The sequence below is a fragment of the Dendropsophus ebraccatus genome, chromosome 1 (assembly GCF_027789765.1).
Source record: "Dendropsophus ebraccatus isolate aDenEbr1 chromosome 1, aDenEbr1.pat, whole genome shotgun sequence".
Taxonomy (NCBI): domain Eukaryota; kingdom Metazoa; phylum Chordata; class Amphibia; order Anura; family Hylidae; genus Dendropsophus; species Dendropsophus ebraccatus.
In genome coordinates, this window is record NC_091454.1 from 189,649,059 (window position 1) to 189,676,902 (window position 27,844).

The 27,844-nt window shown below is 41.6% G+C and overlaps 1 protein-coding gene across 1 annotated transcript; it reads right to left on the minus strand.

The window, feature by feature from the left end:
• On the minus strand, positions 1-27,711 carry LOC138803029 (disintegrin and metalloproteinase domain-containing protein 9-like). The gene is made up of 21 exons (XM_069986855.1): positions 27,603-27,711; positions 25,868-25,982; positions 24,147-24,208; positions 22,904-22,965; positions 21,296-21,374; positions 20,635-20,711; positions 19,032-19,221; positions 15,414-15,479; positions 14,516-14,587; positions 13,742-13,911; positions 11,968-12,043; positions 10,793-10,935; positions 9,153-9,339; positions 7,963-8,055; positions 5,689-5,884; positions 4,927-5,032; positions 3,840-4,020; positions 2,055-2,135; positions 1,516-1,618; positions 734-863; positions 1-125 (listed from the first exon to the last, which is right to left on the minus strand). The coding sequence occupies exons 1-21, from the start codon at positions 27,654-27,656 to the stop codon at positions 65-67; spliced, it is 2,304 nt and encodes a 767-aa protein (XP_069842956.1). The 5' UTR covers positions 27,657-27,711; the 3' UTR covers positions 1-64.
• Positions 27,712-27,844: the final 133 nt, after the last annotated feature.

Here is a 27,844-nt window from a genome sequence, read left to right on the forward strand (position 1 = left end):
TAAAGGAGTGTCATATATTTTTATTAACACATACAGAAAAAAATGTGTGGATCATTTGTCAGCTTCATTCCTCCTCATCATCATCATCTTTGTCTTCAGTTGAATCAGAGATGGATTTTGCATTACTTTAAGAAATGAATAGAACAATAAATTATAAGACTATAAAATAACATTATTGGTATGAATTAGTCTAAGTTCGCAACTTGTCATGTTTAAAGTTTACATTTTTACAATGCTAGGAGTATGTTTTCAAGATAACCCTTTCTATATTGCTTATTATGGCCTTAGACATCATAGGGCCTAGAACCACTCTCAGTATTGGTGAATAAGAGCTGCCCTCCCTCTGGCGGCCTAATCTGCTTATGTATTAAAGGGGAACTCCATTGATCTATTTTCTTTCAATCATCCGATTTCAGAAAGTTACATAGATTTGTAATTTGGTTTTAATTAAAAATCTCCAGTATTCCAGTATTTATCATCTGCTGTATGTCCTGCAGGAAGTGGTGTATTCTTTCCAGTCTGACACAGTGCTCTCTGCTGCCACCTATGTCAGAAACTGTCCAGAGCAGGAGAAGTTTGCTAGGGGATTTGCTACTGGTCATGGACAGAGGTGGCAGCAGAGAGCACTGTGTCAGACTGGAAAGACTACACCATTTACTGAAAATATAGGTTCCAGAATTTTCAAACACCACTTCAGATGCTATATCAAGCAATATAAGAAAATCAAACTTACGTGGATAAGAAACGTTGTACAAAAATGAAGACAATGATGAGTATCACAGGATAGATTACTAGAAAGACTATTAAAAGCCATATCCTTAGATTTTCAACCGCCGCACTGGGGCATTTGCCGCTGTTTTCTTCTGCATCAAATACAAAGCAAAAGTTTTGTTTAGAATGGGCAGCACATCCAGAGAAGTGACACATAGCAGCCAAGGTAGTCACAGAAATGCCCTGAAACAGCTTTACATTCTATCCTGCTTAGGAATTATAACTAGATAAAATCTAACCGTTATTAGAAAAAAAAAACTTTGACAAGTCAGATATTCTGATCGGTTGGGGTCTGAGGGTGAAGTCTGGGCTCAGTGTGTCATGTGACTAGGTCAGTCACATAATGTAATGTCTATGGGGCCGTCCAGCTCACACAGGCACAGGGCAGGGAGAGAAACACATGGCAGCACGGTCGTTTCCCCGCTGGTTCTCCTGATCGGTCACAGTCTAAACACACAGACCCCGACCAATGAGAACTTTTTACGTGTTCAGTGACGTGTGAAGTTTTTTTTCTAATAACTGCAGCTGAGTGGCTGCAACAGAAGCTTTATACAGGAGAAAGAAAGCTTTATTACCTGGGCGAGCAGCAGGCAGAGGAAGGGTGGCAGTCATCTGGGCGGCTCCCCGCTCGTGTGTAGTCACTGCTCTCTGCCTGTCAGCGCTCTCAGTGGGATGATTGACAGGAAGAGAGGCCCAAATTTCTCCTTTAAAGAAACTATTCAATGAACAATGGAAAGCACTAACCAGTATCATTTGAGCCTGATCTTCCGCCTATTTTTCCATAGGTACTGCAAAATGGTGGGCTCCAGCCAGCCTCACAGTAGCACTGGTGTTTATTATTGCAGACCTCAAATAGAAAAAAAGAGGCATTAAAATATTCATCTAAAGTCTACTTTTTTTTTTTTTTCTTTTTAAATCTGATTCCATGAGTCGAGCTGACATAGTGTAGGATCCGCTGGTGAGCCATATCTAGGCCATATCTTCTATTAAGCTGTATTCTGTATCTGAATTATAATGATATATTTTATCAGTCTCTGGGTGAAACAATAAATGGAATAAAGGTATAAAAAAACAGACATTCCTTTATTTTTTGTATCTAAACTTTTTGAGGCGAGGAAGTCTGAAGACCTATCATGAGCTGAATCAATGGGTCACTCTACAGGAGTAAATACCACCTGTGTACATGTATGTCCTTAACCAAAGAAGGAGATTTTTACTTTTGTTCACGTCTGCATCTTAATAATATAACCATGATCGGTATGGCAGATCTGCTATACACTTACCCCATGACCATGACAAGTCGTTTCCCTCTTGCAAGTTGCATTTGACCTGAAGATGTCGGTACATTTTTTATTGATGCATGTCTGAAAATATAATGTTGGAGAATGCTAAACAGAATATAACAAAAAAAAATACTAGATTTGTGTTTATGTCAGATTTTTTTACCTTATTTCCCAAAATTAAATGAATAAAATTTAAAAGCTGCCATATTACATACATATTTATAAAAAAAAAAAAAAAAAAAAAAAAAAAAAAAAGGGAAAAGAAAATCTACCGTATTTTCTGGGCGTATAAGACGACCCCTGACTTTTAAGCAGATTTCGCCTTATACACCGGAAAATGTAAACCCCTGCCTGACCACAGTCCTGCTGCGGTCAGGCGGGGGCTAACCGCAGCAAAATTTTAAAAAAAACAAACCTTTAACTCACCTGGGGCCTGTTCCCAGCATCGGCGCGCCTCCCGTACCATTCCCGGCGCATGCAGTGTGACGTAAACTACCCGGAGATGGAGATCGCCGAACCTCTTCCGGGCAGCCAAGCATCTCATCGTAGAGGCTCGGAGACGCGTGGCTGCCGGGAGAGCTTCGGGAGAATGAGAGAGGCTTCGGGAACTTCCTGCGCCTATCTCATTCTCCCGAAGCTCTCCCGGCAGCCGAGCGTCTCCGAGCCTCTACGATGAGAAGCTCGGCTGCTCGAGAGAGGATCCATCGCTGGCGCAGGTAGTGTACGTCACACTCCATATTCTCTCCATGTCATAGTGTACGTCACACTGCCTGCGCCGGGAACGGTACGGGAGGTGCGCCGATGTCGGGAACGGGCTCAAGGTGAGATAAATGTTTGTTTTTTCTATAGTGGTCGCCCCATATGGTGGGGATGGGGCCATTTTTGAGCCCCCCCCCCACCGTATGGGGTGTCCGTACCCGGCGTATAAGACAACTCCCGATTTCTATGAAGATTTTTCAGGGTTAAAAAGTCGTATTGTACGCCGGAAAATGCGCTATGCAAAATAATTCAGCCATAAAGAAGAATAAGCAAAAAAAAAAGAATAAAGCTACAAAATCCAGAGGTTTCCCATTACAATAAGTTCATGAATAATCCTCGCTCCGGTGCACTGTTAGAAGAACTGCTGCATCATCCGTCCTGTCCCTTCCATTGATTATCATAAGAAGAAGTAGGACAATGACGCGGCAGGGCTCCTAACAGTGCACCGAAGTGAGGATTTCTCCGACCGGCGCTGAGGAGGAAGGTAACACACATATCTTTCTCCTCAGCGTCATTATAAGGAGCTATAAGCAGATTAGATTTGTCTAACCTGCTGATATTTCCCCTTTAAAGGAGTAGTTCACCCAAAAATGTTTTCTTTCAAATCAACTGCTGCCATGAAGTGCCAGAGATTTGTAATTTACTTCTATTAAAAAATCTCAAGCCTTCCAGTACTTATCAGCTGCTGTATGCCCAGCAGGAAGTTGTATTATTTCCAGTCTGGAGAGCAGGAGAGGTTTTCTATGGGGATTTGCTCCTTCTCTGGACAGTTCCTGACATGGACAGAGGAGGCAACAGAGAGCACTGTGTCAGACAGGAAATAAAACACCACTTCCTGCTGGACACACAGCAGCTGATAAGTACTGGAAGACTTAAGATTTTTTAATAGAAGTGAATTACAAATCTCTGGCGCTTTATGGCACCAGTTGATTTGAAAGAAAAAATTTTTTGGTGCACTACCCCTTTAAGTTCTAAAAATTACTTTCTACACTGTGTATGTAACATATACCCATCTGTTCTCTTTACCTTATTTTCTCCACACTTTGTCCCATCCTTGCTCCAAAGAGGATCAATTATATGATCAGTCAAAAGGTCTCCCGACAGACAGATGTGATGTTTGGAGGTAAAGTAAGAAATGGCCATGTCTGATCTGAAAATACCTTTTCCATCTGATATCACACAGTGAATTTTTCCACACAATACATCCCTACAGACACAAAAGGAACAATTTATTTTTCAAACTCTAAATCACCAGTAGATGTGATATAAAGCAAGTTTGCAATCTACATTCTTTATCATGGGAAACACTGCACTTCCTGTTTTCTGACTCTCTTTTTCTCAAAGAGTCAAAAAACAGGAAGTCCAGTGTTTCCCAGGCCATCTGAAAGCTCACAGAGAGAAGGCAGTCATGTGATTGATGGACAAACTGAGCCATGATTCTCAGTACTGGTTTTGTGTTTTTTTAACCAGCAAAAGTCAAAAAATCTGCCCTCTGGAGACTGGACCTGGATTTCTGGTAAGTTCAGCTTTGTTTTCCAGCATGATAACAACAACAAAAATAATGAATGTATATTGCTTTATTTCACATCTACAGTTGATATAGATTTTGAAAGTTATAACGACAGTGACACTTCAAACTTTCCATAAATATTTACACCACTCCCCGATGAGAACCTAACAATGCCAGTATGAACGAACTGGCACATCACCCTGATGAGAGCTTCTGCCCTTTCATTTTAGCAATTAATGACAGCATCTGGACTCCCACCGATATCTTTGTTTAAAGGATTTATCCAGCATTAAAAAAACATGGCCACTTTCTTCCAGAAACAGCACCACTCTTGTCTCTGGTTTGGTTTGCTGTCTCTGGAAGAAAGTGGCCATGTTTTTCTAATGCTGGATAACCCCTTTAGGGTACAAACACACACGGCATATACGCTGCGTATTTACTGCTGCGATACACAGCAAATACGCAGCAGATACGCAGCAGATTAGATCTAAATAACTGAACACAGCATCAAATCTGCTGCGTATCTGCTGCGTATACGCTGTGTGTGTTTGTACCCTTAAAGTAAGTGGCCCTTTAAATGAGATACAAATTGTTACTACTTACTGTGGCTGACAACTTTTATACAATCCTTTGACTCCTCCACAATTTCCAAATCTATCTCCTATGACATTCAGCTTTTGGTAGCATTCCAAGTCTGCATTTCTTGAAGCTGAGAAAAAAAAAAAGAAGAAGGCCATGTAAAGACGGCCACACGAGCTAAAATTCTCTCCATTTCAGTTGAATGCTCAGAATCCCTGTTAGGTTTGTTAATAATAGTCAGCCCCAGTGGGCTGCAGGAGTATGAGCTTGAAAGAGCAATTCATAGATGATACCGGAATACCTGGAAGCTTGAAGAGACTCTGTCAGCAGGTTTAGGTTATCCTATCTAAGGGTAGCATAAACTAGTGACAGAGAAGCTAAACAGAATGATGTATCACTTACATTGTTCTGAGATAACCTCCTGAATAACATGTGCAATAAGTCCTCTCCATTATGTGCATGAGCCCAGAAGTCCTCAATATTCATGAGAAGCAAAAAACTCCGCCCACCAGCTGCTGATTGGCAGTTATCTATCCATGCTGTGTATAGGTAGTCACCTGTCAATTAGCAGCTGGAGGGCGGGGAGAGGGGTGTGGCAATAATCCTATTCTCCTGCATATTAGGAGACCGGCTGAACAGAATAATGTAAGTAATACACCTGTTAAGCACTTCTGTCACTAATTTATGCTACCCTCATTTAAAGCAAGATAAACCTAGTGACAGATTCCCTTTAATTCTAAACAAATAAATGTATGTTTGTTATATAATGGAACATGAGATAGATACCTGGACCAAAGAATTGCGCACATTGTATATCAATATTCTGACAAATGCCATCGAAGCAGACACTCCTGTTGCCATTACATGGGTTGCCATTTTGGTGGAAGACATCTTCAGGACAGTCTGCCATGGTTCCAGAGCAATACTCCTGTAAGTCACATTCATCTGATTCTTCTCTACATAGTGTCCCAGATGGAAGAAACTAAGTAAACATAGACAAATATGTAAGAAACCTTACTGAGGTATTTTACCTCTGTATGCTATGGTGGGTAAGGTTGCAATATAACCTAGGTGTCAAACTGTGTCCCTCCAGCTGTTGCAAAACTACAATTTTCATCATGCCTGGAGAGCCAAAGCTTTAGCTTTGGCTCTCCAGGCATGATGGGAATTGGAGTATTGCAACAGTCGAAGGGCCGCAAGTTAAAAGAGGTACTCCATCAAAAATCTTTTTCTTTCAAATCAACTAGTTTCAGAAAGTTTTATAGATTTGTAATTTACTTCTATTTAAAAATCTTAAGTCTTCCCATACTTATCAGCTGCTGTATGCTCTACAGGAAGTGATGTATTTTTTTCATTCTGACACAGTGCTCTCTGCTGCCACCTCTATCGGTGACAGTAACTGTTCAGAGCTGCAGAAATTTCCAAAGAAATTCTTTCCTGCTTTGAACAGCTTTGAACGGCCACGTCATCAGCTGCTCAGCCGCGATTGGCTGAGCACAGTTATGCTCAGCCAATCGCGGCTGAGCTTCAGATGACGCTGCAGAGGGCGGCCGGCACTCAGGAAGATCCGCCGGTCTCCCGAAGAAGACGTCACTGCTGAGGATCGGAGACCGTGGACGACACGAGATGCGGTGAGTATAATGCACCACACTTCCGGGTCTAGCGTGGGTGGGGGGAAACACGGGGAAGGGGGCCATTCACAGACATAACATACATTACAAAGTTGTATAACTTTGTAATGTGTGTTATTCTGTGAATAATTTTTTATCGCCGGACAACCCCTTTAACTATTCAAATGCCGCTGTCAAAGCTGACAGCGGCATTTGAATAGCAGCTGTGCCCCCTCTCCCTGGTGTCCAGTGGGGGATCTCCCCCCCGCGATGCGATCGCGGATGGGAGATCCGTTCTAATGAGCCGGCCGGGGCTCAGCGTCGGAATGATGCTGATCCCGGCTCGGCAATCTATTCAGATGGTCTGCAGCAGACCATTATAATAGAGCACCGATCTGATGGATCATTGCTCTATTATATACACAGGATTGATCTCAAAGGGAGATCAGTTCTGTGTATATAGAAGTCCCCCAGGGGGCTTCATATTACTGTAAGGGAAAGTTAAAAAAAAGTGTTTTTATTAATAAAAAATCCCCTCCACTAATAAAAGTCTGAATCACCCCCCTTTTCCCATTTTACAAATAAAAATAAATAAATAAATAAATAAACATGTTTTTTATCACCGCGTGCGTAATTGCCCGAACTATTAATTAATCAAATTCCTGATCTCGCACGGTAAATGGCGTAAGTGCAAAAAAATCCCAAAGTGCAAAATTGCGCATTTTTGGTCGCATCAAATCCAGAAAAAATTTAATATAAAGCGATCAAAAAGTTGCATATGCGCAATCAAGGTACCGGTAGAAAGAACACATCATGGCGCAAAAAATGACACCTCACACAGCCCCATAGACCAAAGGATAAAAGCGCTATAAGCATGGGAATGGAGCGATTTTAAGGAACTTATATTTGTTAACAATGGTTTTAATTTTTTACAGGCCATCAGATACAATATAAGTTATACATGTTACATATCGTTTTAATCGTAATGACTTGAGGAACATATATAACAACTAAGTTTTTCCATAGGACACACGGCGTAAAAATGAAGCCCCCCCAAAGAAAAATAATTGCTGTTTTTTTTTCAATTTCACTGCGCATATCATTTTTTTCTGGTTTCGCAGCATATTTTATGGAAAAATTCAGCCTGTCATTGCGAAGTACAATTAGTGACGCAAAAAATAAGGGCTCATGTGGGTCTGTAGGTGTAAAATGCAAGTGCTATGGCCTTTTAAGCACATGGAGGAAAAAACGAAAACGCAAAAACGAAAGTTAGCACGGTCCTTAAAGGGTTAATACCCCTGATTTAAATGAAGTGTATAGAATTATAATATTGGTTAACGTTTATGCCAGGACACAATTATAATTCTCTAATAAACATATTAATGGACATTTTGGGCAAACATTTTACAGCATTCAAGTTATTATGAACTTTCAGTCATGTAAATCCTACCTGGCATTTTGAGCAACAAGATCCGCTGTCACATTTGGCGTCTGGCTTCAAGGTGCATGTCCTATAGTCACAGCAAGCGTCCTTCCCGCACTCCTATTGGAAGATATTGGAATTATCAATGCGTTCACCAGAAAAATTGTGCAATGCAGTAAATTTTTGCGCAGTTAAATTTGTATACAAATCACAAGAAAAATCTAAAATTTTAGAGCAAACAAGCCATTGCTCAAAAATGTGCGAAAATTTTATGGCGAAACCTACGGGAAAAAAAATTCTTAAATCCCCCACCATTCTTTCTCAAATGGATCTCAGCATCACCAGCATAAGGGCTATTGGGCACCATTGTAGAATAAGGTCCCCTCCCAGAACCTATATTAATGAAGCGTACACAGTTTTGTAAGGGAAGAACTTGCCTTGGCTGCTTCCTCACTAGCATCCATATTACAGCCACACTTTGGGTAATTTAATACAGATGTATTATTATGTTAATCTAAGGGGCTTTTTACATGGGTGTGCAAAATTATCATGGGATTTTTTTATTTATTTTTTGTATTACTTTTAGTCCCCCCAGAGGACTTGACTATGCAATGTTTTTGATCCCTTGTATTGAACACTGCAATGTACTATGTTGCTACTGTTCTCCTATTACATCCTACCCATCATAGGGGTCTTTAGACATCCACAGGCTGCCATGTTAACCTTGACTGTTAACCCTAACCCTTGACTGTGTTGCAGGGGAGTAAGGTGATTAGATGCCATCATGCAGGTTCTAATAGCCTAGTTGCTGTCATCGGCATTATCTCCTGTGCTGGCCCCTGATGCTGCCTATAAGGCTAGGTTCACACTGTGTTTTCAGCATCCGTTTAACGGATCCGTTTTTTTTAACGTCCAGAAAAATAGGGTCAGCAACGTTTTTTGGTCCGTTTTGGTCCGCCAAAAAAAACGGATCCGTTTTTTTTATAATGGAAGTCAATGGAAAAACGGATGCACACAAATGAATCCGTTTTTTGCAATCCCTTTTTCATGCGTTTTTGCAAAAAACGGATGCGTTAAACGGATGCTGAAAACGCAGTGTGAACCTAGCCTTAGCCGCTGATAGAAGTTGGCAACCACCAAGTGTGACGTTCCATACATTCTTAATGCCACCATGATGGATTACAATATGTAAAAGGTAAAGTTTTATCATTACTAACCACTTCTGTTCCACAGTCACATGATTCCCCGGTGTCCAAAATTTGATTTCCACACAAAGAGGGATCCGCTAGGGGCTTTGTATTTGGATATGGATGTGTCAGGAGGCACGCAGCTCCTGTCTTCTGGACAAAACTATGGAATTCCTTCAAGCTGCAGTTGCTAAAAGTCTTTGAATTTGCAGCCAATCTGGGCAAGTATAAGAGCATTATATAAGTGTGAAAACTAGTACCATAAAGAGATAGACGTAGAGTATAGCATTTACCATAGTGGCAAAGGATAGGCATATAAACACAAGAAATGCAGAAACACCCTTTGAGAATATTATTCACAGAAAAAAAGCTATACTCACCTTTCAGCTGTCTCTCATGCAGTGCAGTCCCCACTCAAAAGCCTCCTGAGCACTGAGCACAGGGGGCTGCAGCCAATAACTGGCCTCACAGTCATAAGCAGGGCCGTATTTACCATAAGGCACCCGTGGTCCGGTGCCTAGGGCAGCACCTTGCAGGGGGGCAGCACCAGGGAGCAGGGGGACAGAAAAAAATATTTTTTTTATTTTTTTTGTTTCCCTCCTCCCGTTCAGACTTGCCAGTAAATCTGGTGTCTTTTCCAGGGGGGTGGGGGGTATGGTGGTATTGGTCAGGTCTGGTATCGCCAATAGGTGCGTGAAGATGGGGTGTCTTCAGGCTTAGTGCCTAGGGCAGCAGCAGCTGTTAATACAGCCCTGGTCATAAGTGCACGTCCATCAGAGACTCTGAAGAGGTGGCAGAGCAGGACAGAAGGCAAGCTGAAGGGTGAGTATATATTTTTTTTATTTGTCCTTTTATTCCTCACCCATAGCTAATTGATGCTAAAATACAATAGGATAATACCTCCAATAACTGTTTGGCTATGTTCACACAACGTCAAAAATAGAGAAAAAGCGGACGATTTAACTGACTGCAATGCAACGGACGGACGTCCAATGCACACAATGTATTGAATAACGTTGAATAACGTTTTTGCCACGGACGTCAAAATTATGATCATGGCAATTATTTTCGGACGTCTTTTGCACACAGCGGACGTTTTTTATTACTTGTTCATACTCAGTTTTTCTTTTTTCACCGTTCTCTGTTTTTACTATTAAATCCAATGGACTTTTCAATTAAGCCGCACCCAAAGGGGAATTAGTAATCCCAAACTAGACTAATGTACCAGCTAAGCAGCTAAATAATGTCCGTTATTTTAGACTCAAAATGACGGACGTAATTTTAAACTGAGCTGAAAAACGTGTGAACATAGCCTTTATCTACGTGTGCATATGTTCCCAAGAGGAGAGAGGGCAGTCCACTACTGTCAAAAACTTCTTAGCTCCCTTGAGAACAATAGTATTGAAATTTTTGATTCATATTTGTCCGTACACCAACCTTATACCCATATAACAGAACACTCACCTCTCTCTCTCCCTCTTTAGTCTCCGCCTACAAAATAAACCTGGGAGATAACAAAACCCTCCCTCAAAATGCTAAGATAAATAAAAACAGCTGAATTATTGCATATTGCCGGAGGTGTGGTGAAAAGAAAATGATGAAACCCCTAGTTTAGTCAGCCCCATTCTACAGCACACAACATACAGCTGCTAATACAAAACCGAGCTTACGGCATGTTGACATCCATAAGGCAAGGAGAAGCTGGACAGAAACATTCACCGGAATGATGATGATGATGTAGCATCCCAATATTGTGGCCCAATATGTGAGAAATGAGGCAGGAGAACTTTTCTAGAGACAGTCCTTCTGGAAACTGTATACATAAAAAGAATGTAAGATGCATATAATCTGCTGTTGTTACTAACATTACACCAAACCCTTAAAGGGGTGCTGAAAAAAATGTTTTTCATATAAACTGGTGCCAGAAATGATACAGATTTGTTAATTACTTCTAATAAAAAAAAATCTCAAGTTTTCTCTGGTACTTATCAGCTGCTGTATGTCCTGCAGGAAGTGGTGTAATATTTCTAGTCTGACACAGTGCTCTCTGCTGCCACCTCTGTCCATCTTAGGAACTGTGCAGAGTAGTAGCAAATCTCCACAGAGAACCTCTCCTGCTGTGTTGATCTGAGCTAAGCTAAAGCAAGGTGCTGAGCCTTAATAGTTTGCTTCAGGCATCTCATCAAGCAGCCACCCCTACCCGGCTTCTGTCCAACCCAACCTCTAGCTTGTGTTGCTTGTTTTTCCTGTGACCAACCGATCGCTTTGTCTATAGAACCCAACTCTGTAGTAGGCAGCTGCTTAGACCTAGATCTGAACACAAGTAAAATGTCCTACATTTTGGTGGTTTACATTAATTGACAATAATCGACTAAAATGCATATGGCCCTGACTACGACTACTTCAACCTAAAGCTGGTCATACACCTTCCACAGGTGTCTGACTGAAGAAAAAAAATGGTAGGCCGCTGCCCCATTCTGCCTGGGGAAAGGCAAAACACTAAAACAGGATCCCTGTGGTGATTGGTTTGTGCTACAGCTCATCTTTTCTGTATCGTAATCAAGGTATCTGTGTATTACATCTTAGAATTTGCTAAGATCTCCTAAATACAATGTAATCATCATCATATTAACAGCTACTAACAATAACCATGATAATAATAGTGCCGCTCATCATCATTATAATCATTATTGTAATCTTCATCATAATCAGCATAATCATATTCCTCATCATCATATAATAGGCCCTTCCTAGAAATGTGAAGATGTGGCATTGGATGCTATTTCAGGACTCCATCTATCTGTTTTCCATCATTCATATAAGCCCATCTAGGGATGACCGATACCGTAACTACTGCTCCATTGTTGTTAGAGCACATCTGTCCAAAATAGGTTTTTCCAGCTCCAGAATGTTGTCCGTCACTAAGAAAAAGAAAAAAGGGAAAAGGTTTAGCACCTATTCAGACTATGTAGAATGTGTTCTTTTTGGAGTAACATTAAAGGGGTTGTCCAGCGAAAATCTTTTTCTTTCAAATCAACTGGTTTCAGAAAGTTGTACAGATTTGTAATTTACTTCTATTAAAAAAATCTCAAGTTTTCCCATACTTATCAGCTGCTGATTGTCCTGGAGGAAATGGTGTGTTGTTTCCAGTCTGACATGTGCTCTCTGCTCTCTGCTGTCCATGACAGGAACTGTCCAGAGCAGGAGAGGTTTTCTATGGAGATTTGCTGCTGCTCTGGACAGTTCCTGTGTCGGACACAGATGTCAGCAGAGAGCAGAGTGTCAAAAAAAAAACAGGACATACAGCAGCTGATAAGTATGGGAAGACTTGAGATTTAAAATCAGAAGTAAATTACAAATCTATATAACTTACTGACACAAGTTGATCTGAAAGAAAAAGATTTTCACTGGACAACCCCTTTAATAGCTAGTTCAGGAGCCTCAGAAATGCAAACAAGAGCCTCTAACATGGCAACCTGTGCTATAGTGTTTTGTAGCTGGTAGAGATGAGCGCAACTGGAGCATGCTAGAATCTGATCGTTCGGCATATGAATACCGGTGGCTGAAGAGGTTGTATGCAGCCCTCGGGAGTCCTGGAAACATGAATACAGCTATAGGCCATAGACTGTATCACTGTTTCCAGGACACCGAGGCCTGCATCCAACTTCTTCAGCCCCCGGTATTCATATGCCGAATGATCAGACTCTAGCATGCTCCAGTTGCGCTCATCTCTACTAGCTGGTGCTATGCTTTTGTGTCCTGCAAAAAACAGGATATGTACAGAAAAACTATTTGAAGGAGAATGGTAATAGGGGACCCCAGGATCCAAATTACAAAACATTTTCTACTAAAATTCATTAAAAACATCTCAAAAACATGCTCACAAAGAAAGGAAAAAACTGTGTGTTCTTAAAGGGGTATTCCCGTCTGAAACTAATATAGCTATGCTTGTAGGCCTTGTCAAGTTAAATATGTTTGTAAATACAATCACATAGCAAACTTGTCCCCTTCTCCTGATATGCTGCTCTTTCCCTCCCACTGCTGACAGCTCGTTGTCTAGGTTACCGACCACCACTCTGCTCTAAAAGCAGTTGTCTGACTGGTGTGTGTATATATAGCTGTAATGTAGATGTATATATACACCAGCCAGACTGCTGCTTTTGGAGCAGAGTGGTTGTCGGTTACCTAGACAACGAGCTGTCAATAATGGGAGGTAAAGAGCAGCGTATCAGGAGAAGAGGACAAGTATGTTAAATGATTGTATCTGCAAAAATATTTAACTTGTGCCCTACAAGTATAACTATGTTAGTTCAGATCGGAATACCTCTTTAAAAATAACCCTTTAAAGAGCCCAAATAATAATTTGCAAATAAAGATACATTTTAAAAAATCTGCTGAAATTTGGATACTGGGGGCTGGAGTCCCTGTAGTACTATCATTCCCCTTTAAATACTACACCTGATGGTCAGGCCAGGGGACTCTATGCATACCCCAGTGTATACCAGCAATGCACTTTGGCAATGTGATGAGAATAGGACTTAAGATTTTAGGCTGTTATCAATGTCAATCTACAAGACTGATACCGTCAGAGGGAGCTGAACAGCAGAGTCAATACTTACACAATTAATAGAGGTAGATCAAAACGTCTCTGGGAGGATGGTAATCCTGACAGCCAATCAATGAAGTTCTCTAGTGTGTCACTTACACTATCCGCTATGACACATGGACTCGATTTTGTCCAAAGATCAACAGTAGATAGAAATACCTCCATTTGAAGTGGAACAAACTTCTAGAAAAGAGTATGAACAAGATCTCATTTAAAAGGGTTGTTCACAAAAAAAAAAAAATTCTTTGAAATTAACTGGTGCCGAAGATTTGTAATTTACTTGTATTAAAAAAAAGTCTCAAGTTTTCCAGTATTTATCAGCTGCTGTATGTCCTGCAGTTTTCTTTCCAGTCTGACACAGTGCTCTCTGCTGCCACCTCTGTCCATGTCAGGGACTGTCTAGAGCAGTAGCAAATCCCCATAGAAAACTTCTCCTGCTCTTCAGACTGGAAAGAATACACCACTTCCTGCAGGGCATACAGCAGGCTGATGGAAGCAAGTAATGGAAGCCTTGAGATTTTTTAATAGAAGTAAATTACAAATGTCTGGCACGTGATCAGACAACCTCATAAAGTCAATGGGGCATAAACGGGGACTGGTCCTCTTCCCCTTGTTCGCACGATTGGTAAGGGTCTGCACACTCAGACCTAGATCCATCAAAACTTTTGACAAAAAACAAAGAAAAAACTGTTGATGGACAAAGGGTTAATTCACTAAGTAAACATGGATTTAAATCCATTTATAAGGAACACAAACTTTCTGTTGCAGAACAAAGAAGCGTACTTACTGTGTTGATGTAACTAAACACTTGCAGTAACCTGGTGAGGACAGTTTGTGGACTGGGACCAATGACTTTGCACTGTAACAAATGTGAACAAAACTGTACACAAGATCTAATATAACATTGTCCAATAAAATATTAGAACTATAGGCAAGCTCGAATTGTTCATATACATCCGCCATATGTGGCGGATGTATATGTGATGAAGATATAGTAATCACAGCCTGCCTGCTGCACATAACCGGAGATGGTATAAATGGATGAGACACAGATGACATGGAATATCTTTTCAATAACAATGCAGTAAGCACACTAAATGCAGTCACTATGCAAATGTATATGTCATTTCCATATTGTATGACCATAATGTAAAAGGAGAACCATAGTTAGAACAACAGTGAAATGTAAACCCTAAGCACTCTGCCCTGCCTAGCTGTTCACCACATTGTACAGGAGCAGGGACACCTGCCTTTGGCAGGAGTCCCTGCTCCTGTACATTTTTTGGTGTGCAATTGCTGGGTAATGAAGGCACATCTGAATCCGGACCTACATCCGAAATTGATCTGAGAGTCCGATTTGCCAAATTCGACTAAAAGGTTTATATGATGTCCTATATAACTTTTGGGTCTAAGCTATAACGTTGGGGATAAGATTATAAGAACATGCCAAAAATGTAAATCTTATTCATGCCTATAATTGTATGAATGGGAATGAGCATTTTCAGCACTAAATGGCCTCATAGCTGAGAAATAATACTGCTAAACACTGAGCACCCCAACACTCGGCAGATACATGCAATGGGTAGATCTTAGAACTGCATTCTAATCCAAGAAGCCATTCACTGGAATAGGAGAAAGACCTAGCTAATGCAGCACACAGTATATAAATAATATATAATACCCACCGCTTCTATGGTTACAAACAAGGACACCTTCATAGATCGCTTCGTACGAAAAATAGGTGGTGTAATCTGAAAGACACAAACCATAGACTGAGAAGTATTGTTCACACATAATTATCAAGTTTCAATCAACTATTATAGAACATTGTTTGTAACCAGTAACGGGTTTACCTCTTAGGTTACACCACAGATTGGCACTGGGGACACCAGACAAACCTTACAATGCAGTTCCAGTTAGAGACTATAATAAGTTATTTTAAAGGGGTACTCCGGAGAAAAAAATATGTCTTCAAATCAACTGGTGTGAAAAAGTTATACGGATTTGTAAATTACTTACTACTATTACTATTTAAAATAAAATATCTCAAGTCTTACAGTACTTATCAGCCACTGTATGTCCTGCAGGAAGTGATGTCTTCTTTCCAGTGTGACACAGTGCTCTCTACTGCCATCTTGGTCCATGTCAGGAACTGTCCACAGCAGGAGAGGTTTTCTTTGGGGATTTACTACTGCTCTGGACAGTTCCTGTCACTGACAGAGGTGACAGCAGAGAACACTGTTTTACCTGCCCCCTAGGTCTTGATTCATAGATGTCTCCCTGTATTCAAAGAGATCTATCAATCAAATTTGGTTGGGTGGAGAGAATATCTTGGGTGACATAAAAGTAATGACAGGTTCCCTTTAAAGGGGTTATCCAGCGATACAAAAACATGGCCACTTTTCCCCCTCTTTTGTCTCCAGTTCAGGTGCGGTTTGCAATTAAGCTCCGTTTACTTCAATGGAACTGAGTTCCAAACCCCACCCAATCTGGAGACAAGGGAGGGGGAAAGTGGCCATGTTTCTGTAGCGCTGGATAACCCCTTTAAAGGGGTACTCCGGCCCGGCCGTATTTTTTAGATATGGCTGGGGAGGGGGTGGTTATGGATGGCGAAGGTTACTTACATCCCTGGTTCCAGCGCCGGGTCCCATATTGCGGCGCCCCGTACCCCCTTCCTGCGTCCACTTCCTGGTCTGAGCTGCCGCACGAGACGTGTCGTCTCCAGGCGGCTCAACCATTCTGCGGCTGTACTGGAGTCCCCCCTAGGAAGAGGCCTTGTCCATGTTGTGTGTTTTACCTCTTGCCCTCCCTCCTAGACTACTCTCTTCAGTGTCAAAGCTAGCTAGATGGCTCTTTAGTGAAGGCAGTAGCCTAATAAGCATTGCAGGAGAGTCTAATTAGGGTCCATTTACACAGACAGATTATCTGCCAAAGATTTGAAGTAGAGATGAGCGAACCGGGTTCGGGTTCGAGTCGATCCGAACCCGTACGTTTGGTATTTGATTAGCTGGGGCTCCTGAACTTGGATAAAGCTCTAAGGTTGTCTGGAAAACATGGATACAGCCAATGACTATATCCATGCTTTCCACATAGCCTTAGGGCTTTACCCAACTTCAGCAGCCACTGCTAATCAAATGCCGAAAGTTCGGGTTCGGATGGACTCGAGCATGCTCCAGGTTCGCTCATCTCTAGTTTGAAGCCAAAGCCAGGAATGGATTTGAAAAGAGGAGAAATCTCAGTCTTTTCGTTATGACCTGATCTCTGTTTATAGTCTGTTTCTGGCTTTGGCTTCAAATCTTTGGCAGATAATCCGTCAGATAATCTTTCTGTGTAAATGGACCCTAAGGGTGCATTGGAAGCCAAAGCCCAGAACAGACTATGAACAGAGAACTGGTCATAAAGGAAAGACTGAGATTTCTCCTGTTTTCAAATCCATTCCTGGCTTTGGCTTCAAAAATCTGTCAGATAAATCTCTCTGTCTAAAGGCACCCCTAGGAGTAGCCTACATCACAGACTGCCACCAGCCAATGCTACAGCTGTATACCCTAATAGTATAATATAGAATAACATTTATAATGCCAATGTCTGCTCTATATCTATGTTTTCCATTTATGACTGGGGGAACTGTTTAAAAAAATTTTAAAAAAATTTGATAGACATGTCAAATGGTCTGATTGGTGAGGAGTCGAGGCGCGAGACCCCCCCACTGATCGCTAGAACAAGTGGGGGAAGAGCTCAGCTTTCTGTTGTACAAAGTTTCCTGCCAGCTGCAACCACAGAACTGCACTGAGTCACAGTGTCTGAGCAGATAACTAAATCTGGCTGCAACGTAACACCATTAGCAAGGCCGTCATTCTCCAAAAGAACTGCCAGGTGTGAATACTGTGATTTAGGGCTCATGCACATGCCAGAGAGTGAGACATGCGTGTGGAGCCTGTGTGCCAGTGATTATAATGTTTTACCATTAGAAACTGTGACAAGTTTAACCCATATGTAGAGAAGGTTCAGGCTGTGTTCACACATTACAGTATTGTTGTGTTTCTTCATTTATAGGGGCTCTGCCATCTTGTCTAAACTGCCAAGTAGTTAGCATTAGGGGCATATTATACGGGCCCAATATTTTGCTTGCTTGCTTCTTGTTCCCTGCTCGCTGTTGGCGCTATTACAAGCACCGAGTGGGGAGGAGTGGGGGGAGCACTTGGAGCTGCAGGGTGGGACACCATTTCTATTTCATGGAACAAAGGCCAGTAGGCCCTGGCTATTGTTATCGGGGATTTGGTTCAAGGCAACGCTTAGCCCACATTGTGCATATCAGCTTATTGCTGCCTTTCTGCATGAGCTATTACACAAAACAATTATTGGCTGGAAGTATAAATATTAATTGCTTCGTGTAATACACGTGAACGATTATCATTCGAATTTTCGCCATAACGATCACATTTGAGCGATAATCGGCTCGTGTTAAAACAGCAAACTATCAGTGAGAAATCGTTCATTGTGATCTTTCAACATGTTCTCAAATGTCGTTGGTCGTTCGTGAGATGGGCTTAGGAGATCTTAAAAACGATCGCAATAACGATTTTTCTAACGATTTATACGTCTAAATGCTGATCTTTATAAAAACCAAATTGTTGCTTCAAAATCGTTAAACGATCAATTGGGCGAATTATTGCTTCGTGTAAACGGACCATTACTGGGCTTAATCAGATCATTTATCACATGAAAAACACCTGCAATGAAGTCTGGTAATGTTAATCACATGACAAAGCCTGTCAATTTAGATGGTAGAGCCCATAAAATCTATCAGGCTCTAATTATGTAAACAAAGAAATGTGGGAACACATGACAGGCGGAGTGAGTAGGTGTTCTAGCCCTCTGTACTTCAGGAGCTTGGGCCTTTTTGACACTTTGCAATGGACAATAAAAGTATTTTTGAAAGGTACCATGGGGGAGATTTATCAAACATGGTGTAAAGTGAAACTGGCTCAGTTGCCCCTAGCAACCAATCAGATTTCACCTTTCATTTTTCAAAGAGTCTGTGAGGAATGAAAGGTGGAATCTGATTGGTTGCTAGGGGCAACTGAGCCAGTTTCACGTTACACCATGTTTGATAAATTTCCCCCCATGTGTCTTTTTGCCCTAACAGCTTCAGGTACTTAAATGACTGACATGAAGGTCTGCTCAGACATAAATTTATTACAAAACTCAGGCACGACCAGTGTTTCCATAAGCCAACACTCTTCTCTTTATCAACCCCTTTAAAACTCACTCATTTTTCAGCATATCCAGACATGGTGCCATACCTTATCAATTGTTCTTAATGGTTTTAGAAGACTTCGCTGTTGACCGTGATCATTCAGGTTTGTGTCATTCTCAGATATGAAAATGGGTACATCTTCACTGGCCTCCATTTTATAGATTACATGGAGAGGCCCAGGTGTCCGATGTTGGGGCTCGATGATAAAGCTTCCATTTATGAATTCAATCATTCCTCTATAAACACAAAAAATTGCTTTATAATGTAAAATGTAATTACACAACCAGATCATCATCTCTGTTGTATGAATACATGAGATGGTGCACACAGTGCTATGGGTTAATACTATATGAGCCAGTTCACATGGAGTAAAACTGGTGGAATTATGCGGCGGAACTATCCACCACAGAATCCCGCCAGCCTCTGGGTCATACTGGCAGTCTATGGGAGGGCTCGCATGCCTCCTTTCTCCGTGCCTTTCCGCTCGTAAGAATTGACATGTCAATTTTTCCGAGCGGAGAGAGGAGGCACGCGAGCCCTCCCATAGATTGCCTGTATGACACAGAGGCCGCGGAATTCCGCCAGTTTTACTCCATGTGAACTGGCCCTATCTCTTTCTCCAAATTTATACAGAGGACATAGAAATTTATTATTATTATTATTATTAATAATAATAATAATAATAATAATAATATATTATAACAGATTCTGCAGTACTTTTTTTTGTAATGGATTGATAAGAAATCTGTCAGACAAGATGACACATATTCCACTCTAAGGGTACTATTAGACGGGCCGATAGGGGCCCGATAATAAATGTAAATGAGCGCCGATCGGTGCTCGTTTACAGGGCCTATTACACGGCCCGATAATCGTTTAACAAGTGCTGCAGGGACGTTGTTACCGATGTCTTTGCAGCCCTTGCTAAACTGGTATACATTACCTTTTCCAGGTCCAGGGCTCCTCCTGCTCCTCTTCTCCCCGGGTCCCGCGCGCTGCAGATTCAGAGCGGTCTGTCTTAGCTGACAGGCCACTCAGCCAATCACTGGCCACTAATGGTCTCTTTGCCTGTCAATCACCCCTGTACTGCGTGCTAACACGAGTGGCTCCCCGCCCAGATGACTAGTTGACACCCCTTTCCCAGTGTAATAAAACATCTGTTTCCCGATGTAAAGTTACAGCTGCAGCCACGGTTTTTAGCCTCGGGGAGCTGCACAGTAGATCTATACTGTGCTGCTGGGAACCATATCAGCACAATTGTGCTGACTGGTTCCCTTTAAAGCCATAATGCTTTTCTTTTAGATCATTTTACATAGAAAGTTAAATGCAAAGGAAAGTTTTATCATAGGACTCTTTCTGATAGAAAATAGTCCACTGTATACTCGCATATTGTAAGACAACTCTTCCATTTCTTCAGGATGATTAAAATTAAATTTATGGAGAATAGGGATGTGTGAAATAATATGGCCGCCATAGATTTTAAGAAGACGTTATGGTCAAAGAAAGTCATCTTAACAGGACACATACATTAAAGGATAAAGGGGGGGGTCTCTCAGTAGAACATGATTCATCCCCTATTAGGATGTGGATGCTATTTATTATAAAAATGAACCCACTAATTTCATTGCTTAATATAATAAAGAAGATACCGCAGTCCCAAACATGTCCTAATGGTAACAGATGATCCTGTGGATTCCAGAATCTGCCCAGAATAGAAGCAATCCCTCTGTAACAAAACAAGTTATATTGTTAGTCATGATTTTGTAGTAACCTAATGTATTTTGTAAGGGTCCATGCAAGGACGCAAATGAGCACCAATCAATGAGATACAAGGCACAATGAATTGCAAGCTGGGCCACACAAATGATCTCTATATCGTTCGTGTGGCCATTTCTATTTATTGTTATTGGGTGCACAGCTCTTGTTTACATAGAGAAATGTGCGATCGATAACAATGGATTTTACACCCGGTCATAAGCTCCAATCAGCTCTAAAGTGGGTGGTCTCCAGCTCCTCAGCTGATCGGCTGAATCAGCATTTCTAGGAATGCTGCACACTCCTTTTTTTTTTTTATGCAAAGAAGGATGAGAAACCGGATGTATTTGTGTGCATCCGTTTTTCCATTGACTTCCATTATAAAAAAAAAAAAGATCAAAAAAACTGATCAAAATGCATGTTGTTTTTTTTTGTGCACACTTTGTTTTTACAAAGGACTGCACAAACAAAGTGTGATCAGTGTGATATCAAAATATTGGATTATATCATGATACTGAATGAAAAAAAAGTGAAATGTTTATATATCAGACCAACCATTCTCTTTATGAAGTTGGATAACCTCGTGTCCACTTTGTCATCAATCAATACTTGAAAATCGATAGGCAAAAATGTTCTGCAAAAAAAAAAAAAATATAATATAAACATATAAATGTCATAGAACAGCTATATGTTAGCGCAATGTAAACAAGCTATAGCTCTCCTCTCCTCAGACCAACACAAGCCTTGTATGCACAAAATGTTAACAAAAATAGCTATTCTGTTGAATACAAAAAGAACAATTACCAGTCCTATTGTCCTATGGAGCTCCACATCTCAAGAGATCAAAAACAGCATCCACAAGTGCAAAAAAAAGTGTTTTTTATTCCATCATGGCAACGGCAATGTTTCAAACAAAAGGTCTTGGCAAAGTCCTTTTGGTTGAAACATTGAAGTTGCCATGATGGGATAAAAAGCACCTTATTTTTGCACTTTAACCCCTTAACGACAGAGCCAAGTTTAATTTTTCCCTCCTCGTGTTTAAAAGGCCATAGCACTTATATTTTTTCCCCTACAGACCTACATGATCCCTTATTTTTTGCTCCACTAATTTTACTTTGCAATGGAAGACTTAATTTTTGCATAAAATACACTGCAAAAGCAGAAAAAAATTATATGCGTAGGAAAATTGAAAAAAAAAAAGTGTGTTTTTTTTTCATTTGGGGTTTTTTTCATTTTTACGCCATTTGTCCTATGGTAAAACTGGCTTTTAAAAAAATAAAACTTTTTAAAGAAAATATATGTTCCCTAAAATTGCTCTATGACTATTGTTATAACGCTTTTATCCTTTGGTCTATGGGGTTGTGTGGATGTCATTTTTTGTGCGATGATATGTACTTTCTATCAGTACCTTGATTGTGTATATGAAACTTTTTGATCGCTTTTTATTACAATTTTTCTTATTTCATATTACTGAAAGGTAGGCTCAGGGACATATGGAAGTCTATGAAAGCAGCACAGGTGCATGGAGATGTTGCAGATGATGTCTCCTGGGGGTCGGGTTACCAAGTCAATAGACAGCTAACCCGGCCACCATAGAGAAGATCACATGTCCTGTGACTACAAAGGCAGGGCGCAAGAGCGAGATGAGCGTGGTCAGATTGGATCAAGAGTAGAGGATTTTAGACATCTAGGGGGAGATTTATCAAACTAGCTTAAAATAGAATTGTCTTAGTTGCCCCTAGCAACTAATCAGATTCCAATTTTAATTCATCGCAGGTCCTTTGGAAAAAGAAAGGTTGGTTGCTAGGGGCAACTAAGACAATTCTACGTTTACACCCGTTTGATAAATTTCCCCCCTAGAGCGGATAAGAATGAGAAAAAAATAGGGAAAGGGTGCAAGATAGGTTACAAATGTATAATAGGCATAAAGTAGTATTGGGAAGAGGGATTATTTAGAATATTGTTTTTGTTACCCAGACAACCCCTTTAAGGGTGAGTTAGCACTGGCCTAATGTGGGCGTACAGTATTTATGCAATTCCTGAGTCCACCATCTCACTTACTCTACAGTACAGTACAGTACTATACAGTAAACCCCAGTTTGTCATTCTTTTCAACTATACAGCTAACCTCCGCCTGTGACACAGGCAACAATAGCCACTTACTGCTTCTCCAAGGACATGGTACAAGGCTTCCCTTCTATTGTGATAAGGTAGAGCAGCGGATCCTGTGGAGGCAGAAGAAATACTGCATACATCATAGGGCAAACAATGAAAGTAAAGTGCTCCTGTGTACATATACCACTCACACGATACACATACGGCACATACACCACTTACATATAAACACACACCACTCACATATAGGACGTATTTTAAAAACATGCCACACATATATAAGGATGGGTTAACACTACGGAATCTGCACGGATAAGTTTTACCGGATTCCGTCAGTCATACCCACTCGCGGCGGTGCGCATCTCCACCCATGCCATAGACACCATTCTATGGCTGGGCCAATTCCACTATCCGCCGAAAGAATTGATATGTCTTTCAGTGGACAGCAGAATTGGCCCTGCCATAGAATGGTGTCTATGGAGCCAGCGGAGATGTGTGCCGATGCGAGCGACGGAATCCACTGGAACTTATTGGCGCAAATTTCGGAGTGTGCACCAACCCTAACAGTGTATGGAACTACGGCCATAGTGTATACACAGTGTATACACTGGTTGTCTGCAGCTGAATAATATAATTGACAGGACTATTTTGGGTAGCTGCTATTCAATGAACAGCGGCTGTACAAAATAGGCTGTGCTCACAGTGTGAAGTACAGCTACCGGCTTGCAGTCTGTTCCCGAACACCAGCTGGCCCCGAAGTATTGGGGGCAGGCCGCTGGCCCCAATTGTGACTAAAGCCCCTCAACTCTGTAACACAGTTCCATTGGAATCAATGGAGCCATGTCACAGAGGAGAGAACATATCGTCACACTGGGACCAGCAGGAAGCGGGCAGTGGTTCACAAAAAGTACTGCGCCACTGGCATCCCCACTCTAGAGCCGGTCTGTTAATGTAAAAAAAAAACCTAAGTGATGTACCTGCGTAGGAGTCCCTTTAGTATAATAGCTACTTCTCCTAGTTCCAGGGAGGGATAGAGAAGTGTGCCAAATACCACCTGTCTCCTCCCCCTAATTCAGTTACTGTTATCAGTCTCCTCGGGGGTGGGGCTTGATGGAGATATTTTTTTTATTTATTATTTCTTGGAGCCAATTAACAGCAACCCAGGCAAACAAAAAACAGATGATGTCACTGGAACTCGCCTGGGAGTAACCAGAAACTCCTGTATTCGGACATCTCTCTCTTCTGTAGACCATGTGTAACACAATAAATATAACAGGAAAAAGAAACTCACAGAACCCTCCGATAATGGTTTCACCTCTGTTATTTCATATGATGGAAGAAAGGAATCAGCACCTATTCACAATATAGTAATATTATTATTTCTTTTATTGTTTCAGCACTGTAAGAAAATGTTTAGCTTATAGATTTACAATATAGCAATAAATCATCTATAACATGGACAAGTCATAAGATAACGAGTATGATATGCTTTGTTTGTTTTTTTGTGCACAGCAGGAGAGGGAGCTTAGTGGTATAAGTGGTAAACCATGGGAGACATTATTACTATGAGGGGCCCAGTATAGGAAGCATTATTGCTATGAAGGCCACAGCAGGGAACATTATTACTTTGGAGGGCACAGCAAGCGGACCATTACTATTATGGAGGGCACACCAGTGGGCATTTTATTTGTGAGGGGCTCAAGAGGGACATTATTACTATGTGGGGACAGAAGGGGGCATTATAACTATGAGTGGCACAGCAGGGGGCATTATTACTATATGGGGGCACAGCAGGGGCATTATTACTATATAGGGAGCACAGCAACTATACTATATAGGGACCCCCCCCAACTATCTAGCAAAGTAGCAAAGTACAACAATCTTATAACATGTTAACCAGAGAGCCCTTGTCTTAAAGAAATCTGTCAGCTGAATTTCATGTTCCAAACTGTTGACACTGTTTGACAGCTGTTAGAAGTGTGAGACACTGTATACCTTTCATATATCCATCTGTGCCTTCTAAAGAATCAAAAAGGATGCCACCTTGCTCCCCCTCCCATCCCTGATTGACAGTCAGCTGGAAGCTTAAGAGTATTGACAAATCTGATTCCTGCCCTGTTCATACAAAATGTTTGCAGGTATGAGATTTGAAAGCTTCCAGCAGACTTTTTTTCGAGCAGGAATATCGATGGGAGGGGGAGCAAGGAGGCTTTACAGCCTCTGACTCTTTGCACACAGTACTTGGTTTCAATCTTCTTTATTAAAGCGAATGTACCTTAAGTGTAGCATATCAATAGAACCGCGCCGGAGTGGGATGCCGGTGCCACAGTCCTTTGTTTAAACCGTGGCCTGGTTCCAGCTTACGGCGCCGTTCTATTCCCCCGCGGGCTGAAGCAGTGGAGGCCGACCAGCTGCTCCGCCGCCAGTGGGAGGAAACCCCCGCCCCTCTATAATGTGGCTGCATTGATTGTAATGGAGCTGCGCCATTGAGGCTGGGGGTCTTTCTCCTACTGGGGGCGGCCCGACCTGCCTACTCTGCTTTAGTGCCGGGGAATAGAACTGCGCTGTACGCGGGAAACAGGGCGCGGTTCAAAGCCGTGCTATACATGTACAGAACTTAAAGTGAATGTCCCTGATGGTAAATTCGCATTAAAGAATGAGGTCTGCAGTACAGAGCAGGATGACGGCCTGTTTCATATTCTCACTCTCTGCACTGTTCTTTGAGGCCTAGATAGGATAAGAAGCCCTGCTATTATGTACAGCAAACAGCATTTTTAATAAAGAAGATTGAAACCAAGTGGTTTTGCACCACAATGAACATAAAGCCTTTAAGGAATAGCACGTGAAATACTAACATTATGGTCAGACATACATTTCTGATGCCAATGCCTTTCTGATACAGAATACAATGTGGTGACACAAAATGTAATATGAGTTTCTGGACAAAGCAATGGTATACGAATTTAGTGGTTAAAACAAGAGTCACAACCCATGATCCTATCTGGCACATACCTGCGAGAGAAAGGATTTGGTGGTCCTCATTGTCATCCCACAATGGTGGGTCGCTCCCCTCTATTTCCACATCTGTCGCAACTTGCTGCGTTGGTACCGCCTGAATCTTCACCCACTGATAGCACAATATGATTAACATTGGCAGCATATCATCATCTTCTATTCTATCAGTACCCAGCTATGTCTGTCTGGAGATACAGATGACTCGGCTATGCTTGATTTTAATGGAGGTGCGTCACCAAGGGGAGGGGATATCTTTACACTGGGGACGCTGCGCCAACTCAAGTGCATACAGCGGGTCCGTGCACAATAAGAAAACAAGAACCAGGCAGCTTTTTGAAAAGACACTGACAAGGTAGTGAAAAGAAAAAAAAAAATGGTACATGCAGTTTAAAGGGGGTCTCCACAGACCTTTCCCACTCCAGGATGTACATGTACGTTATGGTAGCCATGTTATTTGCATTCCATGACGTACATGTATACCCTGGTGCTTCTGCTCAGAGCGGACTAGTACTAGTTTTTGCAGTTTAACCCTATAGTTGCTGCTGTTGCCCGTACGGGGTTGACAGGAGGAGGGGACTCCCTACTGCCAACCCCAATGCGATCGCAAGGTTGCTGATGGCTGCCATGTCAGACAGAGGTCAGGTGATGACCTCCAGTCCTGCTATGTACGCCTGTGAGGTCCAGCCACATGCTATAACTGTCAGTGTAATAGTGACAGTTATCCTACACCACAGGACACAAGTACTGAAGCGTAATATCACAGCAATAATATAATAATATAATATAGCAATCAGCTTCAAGGGAGGGAAAATAAAAGTACGGGGGGGAAATTGTGATATAAAATTAAAAAAGAAATCCTAAAAAAGAAAAAATGAACTTTTTTTAATAATGCCCTTTATCATTCCCAAAAAGTGAAGAAAATGAACTGTGTCCTATTGAACCCTTATGTTATACATCCCGAACAGGAATATTAAAGGGGTTATCCAAGCGCTACAAAAACATGGCCACTTCTGCTCCACTCTTGTCTCCAGATTGGGTGGGGTTTGAAACTCAGTTCCATTGAAGTAAAAGGAGCTTAAAGGGGTTATCTAGTGCTACAAAAACATGGCCACTTTTCCCCCTTTCTTATCTCCAGATTGGGTGGGGTTTTAAACTCAGTTCCATTGAAGTAAATAGAGCTTGATTTCAAACCACACCTGAACTGGAGACAAGACAGGGGGGAAAAGTGGCCATGTTTTTGTAGCGCTGGATAACCCCTTTAATTGCAAACCACACCTGAACTGGAGACAAGAGTGGAGCAAAAGTAGCCATGTTTTTGTAGCGCTGGATAACCCCTTTAATTCATCACATCTAATACCTTGTGGCTCCCTGATGTCATGACTTCCTAGTAACCCTTACGCATGTGACAGGCAGTGTATGACACGTGTGCATAAAGAGGTTACACCATGGCAGCTAGAAACTAGTATTGTCCAATGATGGTGACATTTACATGACATCAATCAGGATCTATAGATCAGGGATAGGGAACCTGCAGCTATCCAGCTGTTGTAAAACTACAACTCTCATCATGCAGGAACTGCCAAACTGTCTGGGAACTGTAGTTTTTCCCCAGCCGGAGGGCCGCAGGTTTCCCATCCCTGATCTATATTGATAATAGTGTATATACGGGTGTATATACGGGTGTTATGTGGATGATTAATACTAACAACAACCAAAGAAATTAAAATCTTACAGCAATGGCTATCAGACATAGTGCCAGGACCAACTGTGCGGACATGGCTGCCATCCTAGGCGGTCACCACTGGTCTGTCACCAGTAAGCAAGTCACATGACCTAACTGCCAGGGGGTGGAGCTATAGGCATGTGACAACTGCAAAACTACAGTTCCAGACACTGACATAAAGCCTCATTGACACTATATCAGAACACAGACATGGCACGAGGATTGCTATCAGTATTGTGTGTGTCTTGTTG